The sequence below is a fragment of the Melozone crissalis genome, unplaced genomic scaffold (genome assembly GCF_028551555.1).
Source record: "Melozone crissalis strain CALT ecotype California unplaced genomic scaffold, PUWL_Pcris_2 ptg000027l_1, whole genome shotgun sequence".
In the NCBI taxonomy this organism is placed as follows: Eukaryota; Metazoa; Chordata; class Aves; order Passeriformes; family Passerellidae; genus Melozone; species Melozone crissalis.
This window is the reverse complement of record NW_026535805.1, coordinates 79325304-79341181: the sequence shown is the minus strand read 5'-3', so window position 1 is coordinate 79341181 and position 15878 is coordinate 79325304. Positions and strand designations below refer to the sequence as shown.

General features: G+C 36.3%; 1 protein-coding gene across 11 annotated transcripts in view; it reads left to right on the top strand.

Annotated features, from left to right (window-relative positions):
- ADGRB3 (adhesion G protein-coupled receptor B3) overlaps nucleotides 1-15878 on the top strand; it is a 445203-nt gene that overhangs the window by 182455 nt on the left and 246870 nt on the right. For all 11 annotated transcript variants that reach the window (XM_054279273.1, XM_054279280.1, XM_054279279.1 and 8 more), the window contains 4 exons: nucleotides 723-884; nucleotides 8027-8191; nucleotides 11091-11255; nucleotides 12126-12290. In XM_054279273.1, coding sequence (XP_054135248.1) covers nucleotides 723-884; nucleotides 8027-8191; nucleotides 11091-11255; nucleotides 12126-12290 — 657 coding nt within the window. The remainder of the gene's footprint in view (nucleotides 1-722; nucleotides 885-8026; nucleotides 8192-11090; nucleotides 11256-12125; nucleotides 12291-15878) is intronic.

Genomic DNA, 15878 nt, shown 5'->3' with positions numbered 1-15878 from the left:
TTAATAAATCACATCTGATAATTTTGAACATAGTAGTATGTATTACTTTCCGTAATTAGGTCTGGTACACCCAAGAATTTAGCATACCTGTAGGTCAAAAGCAAGGAATAAATTTATGCAGTAAATTATCAAAGTTTCCATCTCACATTTCAGATTAAAGTTTAGTAAACAAAATATTTTCTTTGTCAGGGAACTTCATTCAAATTCTATATGATTCTGCTGAAGAAAATGTAAGACATTAGGGGCTGGTTGTCTGGGTTTTTTTCCATTGGAATTCCCTTACTGGTAGGGCTCCTTAAACTGTTACTGAGCCTTAATTCTAGAGGGATAAGTATAAATATCAAAGACAAATCCTTTGCTATTATGTAAAAAGAGTTGTCTATGTTCTTACAGAATCCTGAGGGTAGTGTTGTTTCTCAAGTGTTGAAGGGCAGTAGTTCTCATAAAGTTGTAAATGATGCTAAGACATCAAAGTGTTCCCCTCTGACAGGCGTTTTGTGATTGCAGCTTCGTAGGTGTCCTTGTTTTCTATTCATTGCACATTTTCACAGCTGCTTTACTCCATAAACCTTTAAATATTTATTTTGGTGTGGTACCTTTTTCTTTGATTTATAAGAGCGGATGATAATGAGCTTCAGCAAAAAAAAAAGAAACCAAACAAAACAAGCTGTGTCATTAATACTTATGTCTATATTCATGTTTGTTTGTTGTCTTGAATACAGGTGAATCTGGTGTTGAAGAGTGGGCCCAGTGGAGTACGTGTTCAGTTACTTGTGGTCAAGGGTCGCAGGTGCGAACCAGAACTTGTGTATCACCTTACGGGACACACTGCAGCGGCCCTTTAAGAGAATCAAGGGTTTGCAATAACACTGCCCTCTGTCCAGGTAGTGTTAGCAGCCAATAAATAAATTGTGGATGTTTTTGAACTGTATAATGATAAGAATTTGAAACTTTTTTTTTAATTATTATTAACATGGATTTCATAGGGGCATTTCAATTAAAGCAGAGAACTGTAATTCTATTCACCTGTGATTTTTTTTTCAAGTAGGTTATTATTTTTATTTTCAGAACAGTCAAGATATGGAGCAAGAGCACCTTTTTTACTGACAGTTTCACTTTTTTTTTCAAAAAGTCTATATTCTCTAATTTTCACTCAGAAAAGAGAAGGTAGCATGAGTACAAAGACAAGCTAGAGAAGAAATCCAGATAATGAATACATTAAGGAGCAGAGACTAATTAAGAGGGTGGGTTAACATATATTATTTGACACTGCAATTGTTTTCCCATTTAGAATACTCTCTTTCAGGCAATGGGCCAGACAGTGTTCTATGCACAGTTATGTCTTCATGGGCTTCCCTTTACATTGTTCTGGCAAGAAAGGGCAACAGCTACCTATCAAAGGAAAAAAGATCAGACAAAAGTAACTCTCTTACATCTGACACACAGTAAAGGTCATCAGTGTCTTGCATCACAGTTTTCCTACTCCTTTTGTCTGAGAGATCTGGACATCGTTGGAGTTCAGCAGTAGTTATACACTAAGGAGAAGAGACAGGCATATTCAAGTTAGTTGCTGAAAGGGCACATCTTTCTTTAGACTCTACCTGTGGATCTGTGATGGGAATCTATGATGGGAAGCAAGAGGGAAGGCATATGCCTCATGACTACATTATTTTTCCTGTGCTGTGACTGAAATGCAAAAAAAAAAAAAAAGAAAAAAACTATATACCATCCTTCAGATGGTATGCATAGTACAAATTCAGGACAAATTCCTCAGGTCCCTGGAACATTTGATCCCAAGAGGGTGGTGAGCTATCTTCAGCTTCTGGGGAAGCTCAGTACATTTTTGAAGTAAACTAAATTGTCATAGACAGAGAACTCTTTGGACTGTATCTCAATAAGCAATAATATGTAGGATCCAACCCTCATGTTGTTACTGTGTATTTAAAAATGGCCAATGGGAAGTGCATGTGATCCCATTGGTTTCTGTACAGCATTATAAGCATTTAGGGAGCCTCTGTAATGAAAATCAGCTTACAAGATTGTCTCTAGATGATGCATGATGGTAACAAGAATTGCTCTCAACACCTAATGTTTCCTATCATGCTTAAGTTAATCAATTCACATGAAATTTTATAATATTTCAGAGTAGAAATGCCTAGTTAGAGCTGAATTTTAATGCTTTAGAAGTGGTAAAACTTTACACATGGAAGTGTTTCCATACAAAATGGCAGGTATTTCTAAAACATTTAGAGTAGCTTGGATTGTGCCAGAGGTGGGAAATACTGCAAAAGAACTCTCAAGTACCAAAAACAACCCAAAAAAAGTGAAAGAGGAGAACTGTAAAAGAAATGAACAAACATTGCAAACAATCAAAAATAGATTTAAATATTCATTTGAAACTATGTGAAGAATGAACATGAAAACAGTCCACCTCTCACAATGAGTTCTGCCTGATTTTTTGCTAATTAATATTAACTAAGAGGAGGGAAGAGGATTAAATAAACTAATTTTCAGAATTTCATCTTCATTCTCTCCAGAAAGGGATATTAAGTTTTTATACAAAAACAAACAAAAAAAAAAAAAATACAGGTAATGCAACAGCCAAGGTGATTACTTTGCTGTCAAATTTAAACTGGAAAAAAGTTAATTCTTAGATATGTTATGGACAAAGAATCCTTTAACAATGCTCACCCCAAAACACTGCTCCATATTTCTCAGGTCACAAAGGAGCTGTTTCCTTATATCTTCACACTTCAGGATACAGCTTTTGTTTCCAGATACCCAGTAGCAAAGGCTACAAATTCTTAGCGTCTGCAATTCCAAGATATTTTCTTTTTCAGCTCACCACAGCTGATTTTGATAATCTCTATGTATCTTGAGGTACCTTTCCTAAATAATCAGTCTCCTGGATTTAATCTTGCATATTGTTCCATGCAGCTACAATACCTTACTAATTTATGTTTTTCTCTGTCTGACTACAGGTTCACTACTGTGTAGCAGTGTGCAAGATTAGCAATTTAGAAATATGCTTTTCCTAGGCATTGCCTAATTAATTTTTCAAACATCCCTTTAATTATTTGCCCAAATATCCTCTGTCCTCATTCTATTATGTATCCTGACTCAGAAAGTTGCATAGTTCCTGATCCCTGGTCCATCCATTAAAAAAATAAATACATAGTCTGTATACTAGTGTATTTAAAACAGATGTTTGACAAAATGATTAGTAAAAGGATGTGGGGCATTGTGAGAGCTGGAATGTTTCCTAATCAAAGAGTTGTCCCTTTAACTTAAAAAACATGCAGAATGGCCTACTGTACTTCATGCATCTATCCACAGGCTTCAAAGGAACCTGTTAAACTTGCAAATACTAATGCAAAGCTTTCAGACTATTTTTTCTATTGCCTTTAGATATTCTTTACACACACTTTAACATATTTTATATGCTGTCCAAGATACTCACTGGGATGTTAGAGAACATATTTTTCTGTGATCTCAGTCTCCTGGAAAATTTGGAAAATGGGATTTACTAGCTTCATATATATGTATGTATTGGAATAGATATTTAAATTTCAAAATAGCATTACTGATAGTTCAAGCAAAATAATGAAAGAACCACTTTTTACATATTTTTTGGGTTGTTTATATTTATTTCAGACCAATATTATTCTAAAGAAGTGCAGCATAGTCGACAACAAAACATAGATAATTTTCATTGTCACTGGTCCTTTTGCAGGTGGAGATACCTCATAATCCATTACTGCAGTGCTACTGTATTCATTTCAGTTTAGTGAATTATTTCTAACACAGCTAAAAGTTGAGGGGAAAGAGCATGGGATTTCCATGCTTGCAGATCATCTCAGCTTCTGTTTCTCCTTCTCCATTGCCTTGAACACCTTTTGCCACAAAATTTAGTTGTAGCCTAGAATTTCCAGGCTTATGGGTAAAGCAAGACATGTCAGGAGCAGCAATACACTAAGCCATTTCAAACATTTGTATTCTCAAATCCTATACTTTGGCTGCTGTTATTTGCTAAAGTAGTTTTACTTACCTCCCTTTTTTCTCTCCCTTATCTTATTGCAACAGGGCCTGACAAAAAACTTAACTGCATCTTTCTTAGACATCCCCTTTAACCAGTGAAAGGCCACAATAAGGTCTCTATGGAGACTTCTTTTCCAGGCTGAACAACCCAAGCTGTTCTATCCTGTTTTCACAGGAGAGATGTTCCATCTCTCTGATCATCTCTGTTGCAGTGCTCTGGACCAGCTCCAACAGGTTCATTCTTTCTATGCTGAGGATCCAGAGCTGGAGGCAGCACTCCAGGTGGGGTCCCACCAGAGTGGAGTTGCAGGGCAGAACCTCCTCCCTCACCCTGCTGGCCATGATGCTTTTGATGCAGCTCAGGATGTGTTTGGCTTTCTGGGCTGCAAATGCACAGTGCTGGCTCATGCCCAACATCTCATTACAAACAGCCTGAAGTCGTCCATTGCAGGGCTGCTCTCAATCCCATTATCTCCCATCCTGGGTTGAAACCAGGGTGCCCCCAAGCCATGCGCAGGACCTTGTTGAACCTAATAGCTTTTACATGGGCCTGCTTCTACAGTTTGTCCAGCTCCCTCTGGATGACATCCTGTCCCTCAGGTTTGTCAGTCACACCACTCAGCTTGGTGTTGTCCACAGGCTTGCCGAGGGTGCGCTCAGTCCCGCTGTCTGTGTCATTGATGAAGATATCACACAGTACTGGACCTACCTGCACCATGGCAACGGCCATATTTTTTTCAATACCTGTTCAATTTAAAGCTGAACAAATCAAAAGTGTTTAAACCCCAATAAAAATCTCACAAAATATGTTTGTAGGATGAAGGCCAGCATGGCCTAACGCCTCCTTCCACTTCACAGCAGTTGTGTGTTGTGAACACTGTGGGTGTTCACTTCAACATGATTAGGTTCACAGAGTGGCAGAGAGATGGGAAAGATGCTTTGCAGTAATCCAAACTTGTTGTGCTAGCAATGTTTTTGACAGAGAAGCTGGCAATAATCTGAATATTTTTGTCCCAAATAATGAATCTTGCATCTGAAATTGTGTTATAGAAAACAGTAACTCCTCTGCGGGCCAGCTCTCCATCTGGTGTAATTTGGCATAGCTCATCTGGCTATAATTCATCAGATGCTATAGGGGATTTTTTTGCATTTAGAAAATAGTGTTAAAGAAAGAAGATGTAAATAAAATATCAGAAGGAAAAATCAGGGGTAAGAAACTTTTAATTAAGATTTTCTTTTAAAGATAATCTGGATAATACTGGGCACTTCTGTAATGTGTTGTTTTAGTGTTATGCCTATTCCATCCTTGATTTTGTTATTGGACTACTAGTTTCAGATATAAAAGTCTATAAATGCAAGAAGGTGCTGTGAAACTTTCACTTAATGAGATGAAATTTGTCATGGAAGTTGATTTTTGGCACAGCTTAATTTAAACCACAAACAAAGGCTGCTTTCAGTCCATCCAAAATGAAACATTTTGTTTTGGCTTGTGTTTAGTTCCAAAATCACACAGGAATTGTTCTGTGTTGCTGCTAGCATGCAATCAACTCTTGCCTCAATAAATACACATCCTCTTGGTTAAAGACCTTTAAAGACAAAAATTCAGACAAAGACAACTAACTTAGAACATTTTGACAACATGGAATCAAAATTCCAAATTAAGCAATAGGCTTAAACTTGTATGTGCCCTGAAAAACCCCACTCTATGTCTTCATAGGGTCAAGACCTTTTCAACTTTTTATTTTTCTAAAGAATAATCTTTTTCGAATTTGGATTAACTTTGTTTAGCTAATTTTTATACTTTTTAAAAATCTTGTCGCATCTGAACATTTTAATCAACCGTTGTGGTATCAGGTATGAAATTATGTCATATTTTTATTACTGATTATTGTTTGGAATCTGATCTGACAAACTGTTTTCTCATTAATTTTGCTCATATGATAAAAAATTGGGAATTTTAGAGATGTGTCTCGATTCGTAATCTAACACCTTGCCAATGAGAAAAAAAAATCAATTATATAGCTGAATAAAAACAGCTGTAGAAGTATAGTACCTGTTGAGAACAGCTGAAACTAAAAGAGTTATGGGCAGCTATAGTCATAAATTTACTATTTTTAGAAGTGCAAGACTTTCCGTTTTTGACAAAAATGTCAAAGTTAATCAAGGTTTCTAAACTAACTAGACTAAAATCTGTCACTTTAACATTAATTTGAACTGTTCCTGAGGGTTATTTTTTTTTTAAATAACACAGATGGATATGATATTTAGAGAAAGATAATAAGGACATAGGATATGGTCTTTTTGATCACTTTTACATGACCAAATGAAAACCTTTCATTGATTGAGCTGTTGTCCAGCGAGTTAAAATCTTCCCTGAATTAGGTTTGACATTTTCTGTCAGGTACAGTTTCTCAGAAGTTAACTAACAAACTTTTTATCTCAACATAGTGTCTGAAATGACAATTTTTCTTACTTTAAATGAAAAGCAATAGAACTTACCTACTTGCTGAATTCCCCTTGATCTTACTGATGAATTTGTGATAATGTGCCAGGGAGCTGAATGTCCTTCCACAGCCTTGCAATTGAATTTCACCTCAGGAAATGTTATTCTGATTCCTGCAAGAAAAGGATTGTATGTGTAGAAACTGGGCAGGGTATATGTGCCTTCAGGGCAAAGGAAACCTATACATGAGAAGTTCTTTCACAGTGATGAAAAAAAGTGAGGACAAAACAGAAAATCTATTTCTTCTGTAATGTTGTGAATCATTACTACTGATACACTCAGATGTTATACACAGTTTGCCCCTCCAGACACCCTTCAAACAGACAGGGCTTCAGAAACAGAATTATGTGGTACTGGGTGACATGTTCAGTCTGGATACTAAGTCTTTGGATTTCTCTTAAATGCTGAACATTACTGCAGTTCTCATCATTGCATTCCTGTTCTGACATTGCCTAATTTAAATTTGTGCAACTGCTCTTATTAAAGCAGAAGAAAAATAAGTAAAGTTGGCTTTGCAGTATTATTCAGTTTATATAGAACTGTTTTACAAATGTACATGTAGAGAATTTTCTGACAATTTCACTGATTTTTTCTGTAAAGGGGTTGCATATAGTATGGAAGCTCACATGGATATTGTATGTCAGCTTCTTCTATAGTAGAAAATGCTTGAAGTATAAAAAGATTCATCTTCTAGATTCCTTATATTAATATTATCAAATATTGTATGTAAAAATAGTATTATAAGTTTGTAATTTATTGTGAACTCTGAAGGTATTTGCAGTTTGTTGAATGAATGTTTTTCCAAGAGTAAAGCATGTATTACAGTCTGTTAAATCAATGAATATGTTCATGTATGGAAATGGTATATAATTCTTTTACTTATGTGGTCTTGGAATTTTTGATGAAGATAATCAAGCACATCTGCCACCATATTTCCACCAGAATTTAAACAATTGAAAAAACTTTAAGATTACTGCTCCAATTTGTAATATTGATATAGTAAGAAATTACTGCATTTATTCCTATAATTTCAAAAGAAAGCTTATTTTTGATTGGTTTTAGATTTTACAGTTGCCTTGATACAGAAAGTATATGCCAAATTTTCACAAAAGCATGCCTCCTGAAAATCAGGGCTATTAAACATATCAAGTCAGCGACCAAATATGTCATTACTAACTTCTGAAAAGAAAAGTCATCATGTGTAAAACAGTCAAAGAAGAGAAACTGTGATAGTGAGATTAGTTTAAAGATTAGAGAAAATAGTTCAAAGTATATTTTTAAATATACTTTAGAGAAAATCTGATTAAATTAAAATCAACTAAGCTTTTAAAAGTATGTGTTTTCCTATGATAAAGCTTACCTATGAACCTGATTTCCTTGAAGGTGGCAGAATAACTCCTATTTAAAATGTTGATCTTGTTTATTTTGAAATCCTTTGTTACTTGTGTGTCTATTTCTGGTTAAAATCTGTATGGTTTGTTGCAGTACATGGCGTTTGGGAGGAATGGTCACCTTGGAGTTTGTGTTCATTCACATGTGGTCGAGGCCAAAGAACTAGAACAAGGTCATGTATACCTCCCCAGTATGGGGGAAGATCATGTGATGGACCTGAAACACAGCACAAACCTTGCAATATTGCACTCTGCCCTGGTGAGCTCATACAGCAACTCTCTGCTTTGTTACAGTGCATTTAATGTGGCTTGTTTGTGGTTTCTTTCATAGCACTTTGCACATAGGAAAAAAAACATTATCCAAAGTGACTAGCTTGAGTAATATTGTTTGTTGGGAAGGATGGCTCTTACAGTTGTTCATAATTCTGACTGCAATGGTTAAAGTATATAGTCAGGATGGTAACTGTTCAGGACAGATGCAAATAATATTTAGTTTCTTTGAGGTACTCTCTCTGTAGGGCACAGTATGTTGTGTAGGAAGTCTTGATTCAGGATGGGTCTCTGGGTCTCGGAGAACCAAAAGGCAAAATACTTGCTGACTGAGCCTGAAAGAGAGACATTCAGAGGTCCCATAGTTTGTGTCCCCCATATCTGTACAAATTATAGAATACAAAATACAGTTTAAAAGTTACAGTCTGCTTAGAGGTTCACTGTAATTATTTATTCATCATATGTCAAACATATTTGTGAAACCATAACCTTTAAATTGCTAATATATCCAAAATGGATATTATTTACATGTGTACAGACAGAAAGGCTCACACAAGCTAGGGCAATATTGAATAACCATTAAGTTCTTGTATTACGTGTTTAGGTGCCTCATTTCTGGTAGTTATGTGTGAAACCAATTTCAAAAAATTACCGCTAACCAAATAAACAATACACAGGCTTCATGTTAAAATGTCCATCTACTAAAATTAAAGATTACTAAAAAAAAAGGTGTTCGTTCAAAATTGATTTTCAACTTTTTGTCTGTAGATTGTGATTAATTTAGACCAACTTTTTCAAAATGCATATATACATCTAATGCATCCAGTTGACTTCAATATTGTGAAGAAAAACAAAAGATATTTTGACCTAATCTGTCAGAAAAATTACTTGAGAACTCTGGATTTTGAAACATCATTTATATCTAAATGACTTTTAGAGACACTTCTATACTGTTACATTTAAAAGCAGCAGTTTAAGTCTTTGCTCAATATTAAGATTTGCTGCAATTTGCATTTTCAATTTATTAAGGGAATCTTCATGTAGAATTCTCTATTTTTAAAGGGTGTTTCTGAAATAGAAAACTCACATGCTCTTTTCTCCTAAAGATAAATAAGAGAGATGTATGAAATATATATGAGAAGCTGCAGAATGAGTTTTCTCCAAAGACAGTATAATAATTGATTTGATCTTTCCTATCCTAAATAATACTATATAGCAACGAATAAAACTGAAGAGGGTGCATTGAAATGTAATTTCCATAATGTTTTCCTCTTCACATAAACCTTTTATGATTAATGAGTGGAACTAGCATCCATGTTTGGAAAGATTTCCATTTTCTTCTGAATAAATTATCAGGGCTCAGCTTCATAGCTTCAGAGGCATCTGCATTGAGAAGTGCTTCACAACCAGGCATTACACGGAATACTTAATACAGAACTTCAGGGAAAAGCCTTGAAAAATCTCTTCCTTTAATTCACTGGTGCTGAGATCCTGGGCCCAGGATATGGATAGTATCTTTGGAATGTTCTGTTGTTTATGTCTGACAATAGCAGAATAGTTTGCCTCAATTATTTACTGAACAGTGACACACCCATACAGAACAGTATGTTTAATCACTAACTTTAAGATTCTTCTTTCTATTTTAGACATTAACACCATCAGCTTAGGGAGCTGCTATTCCAACTCCCCTTTAGAAGAATCCTGAAAACAGGGTTTGGCAAGTGCACCAAGTGAAATTCCTTGTTTGGAGTGGTGGTGCTTATATAGCACTAGCAGTTATAGAACCAGGTTTTCAAGGACGAGTATTAATAAAAATTATATTAGAACCTACATTTTGAGATTATATTTAACTGCAGGGGCAATGAGGAACTGATGATTGCCACAATCTCTATGAATGCAGGATCTTGAATTAGCACAATTAGTCATAACACATTTCATAATGCTTGCCTGTTTTTAAACATACTGCCTAGTCCTATTATTATCGACCATATAATTTTTAACTTGTATGGAAGCATAATTGCTTTATGTTTTTTCATTACCTTGGGTTTTAATATTTTCATTTACCTCAAGAAGCTTTCTGATATACAAAATTATTAATAACAGTCATTAACCTTTACTCAGGAGAATATTCATCCAAGCTCAAGTGCATGGGCTATTACAAATTACTAAATACAGAGCCATTTCCACCATTTTCATTTTGTTTAGACTTTTAACTTGTCCATTTCAGAAAGAAGATTATGCAATATGCAAACACAACAGCAAATCTGATAAGAAAGCGAGGAAGGCAGGCAGTTTCTGTCCTGCTACATTTTATCTCAAAAGAATGTTGAAGAACTGAGATAATTTCCCTCACAGGGAGGATGAATGATAAAAAATATATTTAGCATTGTGAATACAGAGAAGAGAGCCTGTATGTGAGGCAAAGGGGTAACTCCCGTTTTCCTTTTCCTGTTCAACTAAAGACATCTCATTTCACTGTCAGCACCAATGGTATAATCTGACCTGTCTGAGCTATCACTGCAGCTCTTAGAAATCACTTCAGAGGGCTCAGGGTTTACTTACATGATACAAGAACGGCTCTCACTTTTGCCTAGAAAGACCAGTCTTTTTATTAGGTCTTGTTTTTAATAACACCTCTCAAAGAGTATGTGACCAAAATAATTCTTCATCCTTTTTTACATCAGTGTGCAATTAGAAGAGATGGGACGCTCTTGACTTGAAGGAAAAGGAAAACAGTTTTATATTAGTTTAAAGCAGCTCATAACCTTGGTTTGTGTATTTGATTGCCATGAGAAGCCAGGCTGGGCCCAGCCCGAGGGGCGGCGGTCACCTGCCTGGCTCCGGCGGTAACTCTGCTGTGTCCATCTCTTTTGTGGCCGCGGCGGCAGTGGACGGACAGTGGCAGGAGTGGAGCTCGTGGAGCCAGTGCTCGGTGACCTGCTCCAATGGCACCCAGCAGCGAAGCAGGCAGTGCACGGCGGCGGCCCACGGCGGCTCCGAGTGCAGAGGGCCCTGGGCCGAGAGCCGGGAGTGCTACAACCCCGAGTGCACCGGTGAGTAGCGAGCGGCTGCGCCCGGCTGCGGCTCCCTCCGCGCTGCAGCGGGGCCTGCAGGGCGGGCTGGCCGGGCCTCAGCGGGCTGCGAGGGGCAGGGCAGCTGCTGGAACTAAAATTATGGCTACAACACAAGAAGTTTCATGTCAACATAAGAGTAAGAACTTCTTTACACTGAGGGTGGCAGAGCACTGAAGAGGCTGCCCAGGGAGGCTGTGGAGTGTCCCTCTCTGGAGATATTCAAAACCCGCCTGGAGGTGTTCCTGTGCCACTTGCTCCAGGTGACCCTGCCTTGGCAGGGGTGGTGGACCACAAGATCTCCAGAGGTCCCTTCCAACCCTAGCAGTTCTGTGATTCTCTGAGTCCTGAGGCCTCATTCATATTTACTTGATAATGAAAATGCTGGAGCACATGCCCTGAAAGGCTGCATGAAGGCTGCACATCACCTTTTTGGTTTTATTGCTCTTTGAAGGACATTCAGCAGTTTTAGGCAGGTATTTTTGAAGCCTAAAGTACCTAAGTTTTTCATGAACCTAGAAAGTAAATATATATGAACTTATTCCCTTTTGGGCTGAGACTACTTCATGATCCTCTGACAGTGCAAAAGCAGCTTTTCAGGGTGTGTAGATTCTATATGGACTTACCTCTAAGCCTCATTTGCTCTGTGAGAACATGTAAAAATCCAGATCTTAAAACATCACATGCAAAAATGTTTTTACTTAGTTTCTTTTAAGGAGGATACTTATTTAGGCACACTTTAAACGTGTATTGTTGCTGTACAACAGCACTATACAAATCAATTTTAAAGAAGAGTAATTCTCCATTGTGATTGTCGTCATATCACCACTGTAATTATATTTTTCCAAACAGCAAATGGCCAGTGGAACCAGTGGGGCCACTGGAGTGGCTGCTCCAAATCCTGTGACGGTGGCTGGGAGCGGCGGATAAGGATCTGTCAAGGTGCTGCTGTGACTGGGCAGCAGTGTGAAGGAACTGGAGAGGAAGTTAGACGCTGCAGTGAACAGAGGTGTCCTGGTGAGATGAAAACACAATTGCTGTTATTATTTACACTACAACAGGGCTTATTTTTATGGGCATCCTTAGGAAACATGAGATCAATGTCTGTAGAGTAATAGCCATAAGGAGCTGTATCTGGCCTTGCTTTAGACAAGTCACTGCTGGTTTTCTCAGTAGATTTCTGTTTATGCAGCTAAGTGGAAATGAGCCCTATTAGACATATGAGCAATGCATCAAGTTTTGAGCAAAGCAAAATGCCATAGTAAAAATAGTTATAAAAAAATACTTGATTGCCAAGGAATGTCTATTATATTTGGAGCAGGAGCAATTTGCTATAGAAAATCTCTTTGAACGCCCTATATCTGAGAATACCAGGCCTGTTTTTGTAATCTGGAATTCCTTTTATCCAGTATACAAGTGACATCTCTTAAACTTTTGGGGTAAGATCTAGTGCAGTAAAAATAAGAGATAAACTGAGCCTTACCATAGTGTAGAGAGTGAATGAATGAATATGTGAGCTGCATTTTATAAAAGGGAAAGTAATTGAAAGACACCTCTTTCTATTATTAAGCATTAATATAATGCTTAAATATCACTTTTTTAATATTACGCTTTGTATCACTCTTTACTTTGCCCTCCCAACAGATTTAAGTCTTTCCCACTAAAAGCCAATAAAAGTGTATTTTTTAGCTTCTTCAAAAATGATGAATAAAGAAGAATATCTGGTGAATCAGATAGTATTTATCATAAACACACATTGTTCTAAAGTAAAAGAATGTATTGTTGGATAGGTGAAAGATAAAAAATAAGTAGTTAGGAGGGTAGGATGTTTTAGCCATCCACTTGGGAAATTATGCAATCTGAACTGCAAGCCAGGAAGCAGCAAAAAATCAATCTAGCAATCTGACTTCTGGACATTTTTGCTGGCTGTGTTCTCTGGTGGTCAGAGAAGGACTTAAATGGCAGGGATGCTTTGCGTCAGGAAATGAGATGTGAATTTTATGTTATCAAGCCCCTGTTTTTCATAGGGGGCATATTGACCCCTTGACAGACATCAAGGAACAGCTTTCAAGGTACTTGCAGGAACAATTAGTCTCATTGTGTTTGAAGAACAACAAGAAGACTATTTGTAGTTAGAAAGTTATAATACTATACTGGAGAAGTTAACTGAATTTAACTTGCTTTTTAAATGATCTCTTTAATTTTAATAAAAATTTCATCATTTGAAAAGCAGTACAAAATAGTATTTGTATTGGATTCCTAAGCAAACTAATTTCCATGGGTAATGCAGCCTTCCTCTATAAAGCACAACACTAATAGAAGATTAATATGAATCTTCTCAATAAGCTGTCAGATGAACTAGATGCTGCTTATAAAACCATTCCTGAAATAATTTGCATTTGTGTATTTAAAAGTAAAACCATACTGCTGCAGTCCAATTTTCAAAGGTTGCCACCTGCTGTTAATAAAATATTTTACAGATGTATTTACAAGTCAAATGCACACAGAGCTTTATTTGCCATTTGGTGAAGTTATTTATTTACTTGATTAATTTCAGATTAGATTTAGTGTGCTTATAGAAACTCTAACCTGAAGCACCTTTTAACAAGCTATGCTTGTGCAGACTATTAGACATGAATTACAGATTTATTTGCCTCTAGACTGACATTTACTGAAGTCTCAGATTTAAATGTAGAGATAATTTAACAAAATTTTATAAAATTATATACAAATTACATTCTATAAACAAGTAAAATTGGAAAGTACTACACAGAGTTGTTCAAAGTATAAGTAAATTTCATTATTTGTATGCGTTTCTTCCTGAAATAGCTCAGAAAAGCTATTTTTGTCTCACTAGTTTCTTGTTCTATGTAAGCCACTAAGCAGTGTGAGAAAACTATAATGTTGATCCTTTTTCTTGTATTAGCATTGCTTTGAATAAAACAAGATCCTCAGGTGTGTAGAACCATGGAATATTTTTGTTAAGGGTATGAAGCAGCACCTGCTTGTATCACCCAGAGGTCTATTGATTTACAAAAAGTTAAATTATAGCTGCTTTAAATTGTACAAGCAAAAGGCTAATGAAGCCTTTTTCTGTTATAGTGACTGATGCTAATAAGATACTTTGCAAACAGAGTGCCTACTTGATAACTGAAAATCATGGCTGGACAGTGTGTAGTTTGTGTTCTGCATTATCTGAGTATTATACAAAAATTTTTTCGTAGTTTCTCAGTGCTTCCCTTCAAGTGGCTGGGGCATGAACTGAATTAATTTCAGCAGCATTAAGAGAGGCAGACTCAGAAGTGCTGTCTGTGAGTTGGGGGTGTGAAGTGACGCAGAGTCCCCAGGCAGGTGCAGAGGAGAGCTGCTTTATTGCAGATACCTGGCCTTTTTAAACAATTAGCCAGTTATCAGCTACATAGATTAAAATCATAGCAAATATAATTCAGCCAACCTCCATACACCACAATGTGAACACACCATGGTTACATAACTTGTTTTTCTACCTCTAAATCAGCTGAGTCACTTTCCCATAGTCCTTTTCTGCTTAGCCAAAGTAGCAGGCCTGAGCCAAGATTTTACAAGGCCTTCACTTTGTAAAGTTTTACCCAAATGCAACAACTATCTGAAAACTGGTTTCTCAAAAAGCTTGGTTTCTGAACAAATTTTTTGCATCTTTCTTTGTGATTTGTTTATATATACAGCAATAAATTTTAAAACTGTTGTTTTTTCCTTCCATTGTGTAATAATCTAGGAATGAAAAACAAAGATCTGAAGACATTTTGGGTTCAGTTATTGCTGCTTTGTTGCATCCCAAATGTCTTAAGTTAAACCTCACTCCTAGTAGGTCAGCACTACTCTGCACTCAAAACATTTTTCTGTGAAGGATAACTTCAGAAAATTGGAAGCAAATCAGAGAAAGTAAAAAATGCTTCTATATTTGGTAAACAGCTAGTCACTCAGGAGTCACCGCAGAAAACTTACACGAGATGAATGAACACTGTATCTGTCCCATAAGAATAATGGAGACAGCTAGATAACAAAAGAAAATGCATCTGATAAGGAGTTGCATGGCAAGATGATCAGAAACTTGTAGAAGATTGTATAAGAGAAATAAGGCAATTTCCACCCAATGTGTCAGTAAAAATGAAGAGATGGGACTACCAAAACCAAAGTGCAGCACTATACAGGGTAGAAGACTCCTGTAAATTTATTTTTATAAAAATAGGACTATGTTCTTATGACAGCCAGAAGAATATATCATGTTTCAACAATTCAGTATTGGTTTCCAGAAATGCCTAATTTCCCAATATTTAAATGTATATTACCTCTATAGTTGTTTCCAATATTAATGTTTTACCTAGCTTTTGCTCAAAAAAGCTTCTCAGCATTTATAAATATATAAAGTATAAAGTATATATAAATAGATAAAATATAAATAAAAATATAAAATATATATAAAATATATATAAATATATAAACTATAAAGCCTGATATGGGGGTACTTTATACCAAAGTATAACTGAAAGCAGCGCTAGACTATCTTATTAGCTAACAGAAAGGCAAGAGTGCACAACAACCAAAGATTGAGTGATCATTTCCCAC